We start from the raw sequence: 2,500 nt of genomic DNA, 5'->3' as shown, positions 1-2,500 counted from the left end.
ACCCCTACTGTGGCTGGGACACCAACAGGCTGGAGTGCTCTCCCCCTCCTGGCAAGAACCCCTTCGTGCCTTCGTGGGTGCAGGAGGTGATAGAATGTCCTCAAACTACAGATCCAGGTATATTTCGAAAACAAAATAGAGCGTTCTTTATTTGGTTGATATGACGCATGGGTGTGTCTCTATATATTCAGTGAATGATCAGATTTATATGAACAGCTACACAGATACATGCCTTTGGAAAATGTGATACCTCAAAAGAGACACAGCTATTCATAAATGTTAACAGCAAAACTAAAAGCTCACAACCCTCTGCTCTTTCCCAGTTGACGGAGGTTGGGGCCGCTGGTCGTCGTGGTCTCCATGCAAGCAGTCAGGCTCCAGCGACCCGTGCATGTGTCGCCACCGAGTGTGTGACTCGCCGCACCCGGCCCGTGGAGGCGCTGAGTGTGTTGGTGCCAGGACAGAGGTACGGCTGTTGAGGAGGATTGTTTTGCGTTCCTAGGATTACACTGATATTGGTTAGAAATATACTGAATTCTAGAGGTTATGCTTGTTGATGAGGTGATTGAAGATGTCCTCTCGAGAAGTTAAGAAACGTGCTTTTGTCTCTGAGAGTGACTTTGATTTAATCGTTCTCTTCGTTTATATCTGACCTCAACACCAAATTTACTTTTGATGAGTGTGAAAAGAAATGTGTTGTCCGCAAGCTAAACTTCGCAACTCTACCGGACGCAGGTCTCCAACTGCACGGTGCACGGTGGATGGACTGCCTGGTCGTCCTGGTCCCAGTGTTCCGCAACGTGTGGCATCGCCGTCAAGACGCGCCGCAGAACGTGTTCCAACCCGGAGCCGAAATACGGAGGTCGCGTCTGCGTGGGGCAAGAGCGCACCGAAATCTACTGCCACACCCTCCCGCACTGCCCTTGTGAGTGTCCTGCGAAATCCTGTTATGTCAGTACAGTGTTTAGATAAACGCGGGCTCGCTTTGCGTGTTTACCGCGATTCCTTTTTTCATACTTTCAGTGATAGGATTCGATAATGATTGCACTTTAGAAATTATGTTTACTTAAGTATTATATACTTGTATCATCAACTGATCAGTTGGTACGCCAGTTCCTGATGTATTACTGTTCCTGTGCAGCTTACACGGCCCTCCCTGTGGACGGCGGCTGGAGCGAGTGGGGATCCTGGAGCAGATGTACCGCTACCTGCGGAACTGGAATCCGGAGAAGAAAGCGTTCCTGCACCAGGCCCGTCCCCAAGAACGGAGGCGCTTCTTGCACGGGGTGCGGGGAGGACGTCGAGACCTGTGGGGATTGGTCTTGCCCGGAGACCAGGAAGCTCTCATCGTGGACCCCGTGGCTGGCACTCAATGCTTCGGGGGACACGAGCATCCAGAAGCGGTATAGGATCGAATGCATAGCCACAGGGGACCGCGACAATCCTCTCCGCACTGGCAGTCTGCGTCAAGAAGAGCGTGTCTGTGCCCACGGCCGTTGTTACAATTCGCACGACTCTATCGACAGCAGCGGAGGATGGTCGGACTGGGGCGAATGGACCAAGTGCGACGAGCCCTGCGACGGCGGCAGGCAGTTACGCCACCGCACATGCACCAGCGGCACGTGCACAGGGACCTCCACTTTAGAGAGAACCTGCAATGAGCATGCCTGCAGGGGTATGTACGTTTGTTCATTTGATTGCTGCATATATTGAATAATAGAAATTTCACGATAGCCCAATATATTCCACTGGTAATGTGAGAGAGCTATGTGGTAAAACCGTCTCTTCATGTATCCAGGGCTGTGGACGTGCTGGAGCGAGTGGAGTTCTTGCTCTTCTTCCTGTGGACCCGGAATCCGGCAGAGGACGCGGCGATGTACCGCCTCACATAACGCCTTTGTGGATGCCTCAGAATGTATTGGGTCACACACCAGTCAGGAGCCCTGTGAACAAGTGCCATGTGAAGGTAAGATATCCCTCTATCACGTACTCAGCAAATGGTAGAAAAAATGACCGGAAAATTCGAAGTTACATATTCTGTAGATGGATTAGACTAATACGTATTGCGAATTAAGTAAGTAAGGCTACTGTCTGATATGAACAAGCAGACCAGATTGTTTCTTTGAAGGAATTGGAAACTATTAGGTTCTTAGGCTTAAACATTTGATTATTACTTCAGGTGAGGAGGGATGGGGCCCGTGGGCGCAATGGTCTTCCTGCAGGGACGGAGAAGAGAGGGTCCGTCGACGCCATTGCCTGTCCGACCAGCCCAGCCAGTGTCGCGGACTTGACCAACAACGGCAGTCATGCCAGGAACTTGATGGTAATTCATTAGATTCTGAATGGCATTGTGGAAGTTAACATTAGAAAAACAAATAGCTAGCACTGACGTAAGTAAACATAATCAATTATGCATGTTTATTAATGAGAATACGTTTCTTCACAGCTGACATTACAGTTGTGGAGGCAGCCGTATTGAGTGCCAGTGGGGAATCCAATT

The 2,500-nt window shown here is 50.0% G+C and overlaps 1 protein-coding gene across 5 annotated transcripts in view; it reads left to right on the top strand.

The window, feature by feature from the left end:
• The window catches only part of LOC119572233 (semaphorin-5B-like), a 74,854-nt gene that overhangs the window by 70,754 nt on the left and 1,600 nt on the right, over positions 1-2,500 (top strand). For all 5 annotated transcript variants that reach the window (XM_037919218.1, XM_037919214.1, XM_037919215.1 and 2 more), the window contains 7 exons: positions 1-117; positions 324-466; positions 736-925; positions 1,142-1,675; positions 1,799-1,966; positions 2,180-2,323; positions 2,447-2,500. The exon at positions 1-117 is cut by the window's left edge and continues 97 nt beyond it; the exon at positions 2,447-2,500 is cut by the window's right edge and continues 1,600 nt beyond it. In XM_037919218.1, coding sequence (XP_037775146.1) covers positions 1-117; positions 324-466; positions 736-925; positions 1,142-1,675; positions 1,799-1,966; positions 2,180-2,323; positions 2,447-2,500 — 1,350 coding nt within the window. The remainder of the gene's footprint in view (positions 118-323; positions 467-735; positions 926-1,141; positions 1,676-1,798; positions 1,967-2,179; positions 2,324-2,446) is intronic.

This window comes from Penaeus monodon, chromosome 4 (assembly GCF_015228065.2).
Source record: "Penaeus monodon isolate SGIC_2016 chromosome 4, NSTDA_Pmon_1, whole genome shotgun sequence".
Taxonomy (NCBI): domain Eukaryota; kingdom Metazoa; phylum Arthropoda; class Malacostraca; order Decapoda; family Penaeidae; genus Penaeus; species Penaeus monodon.
Note: the sequence above shows the minus strand (reverse complement) of the source record. Positions and strands in the feature narration are given on the sequence as shown.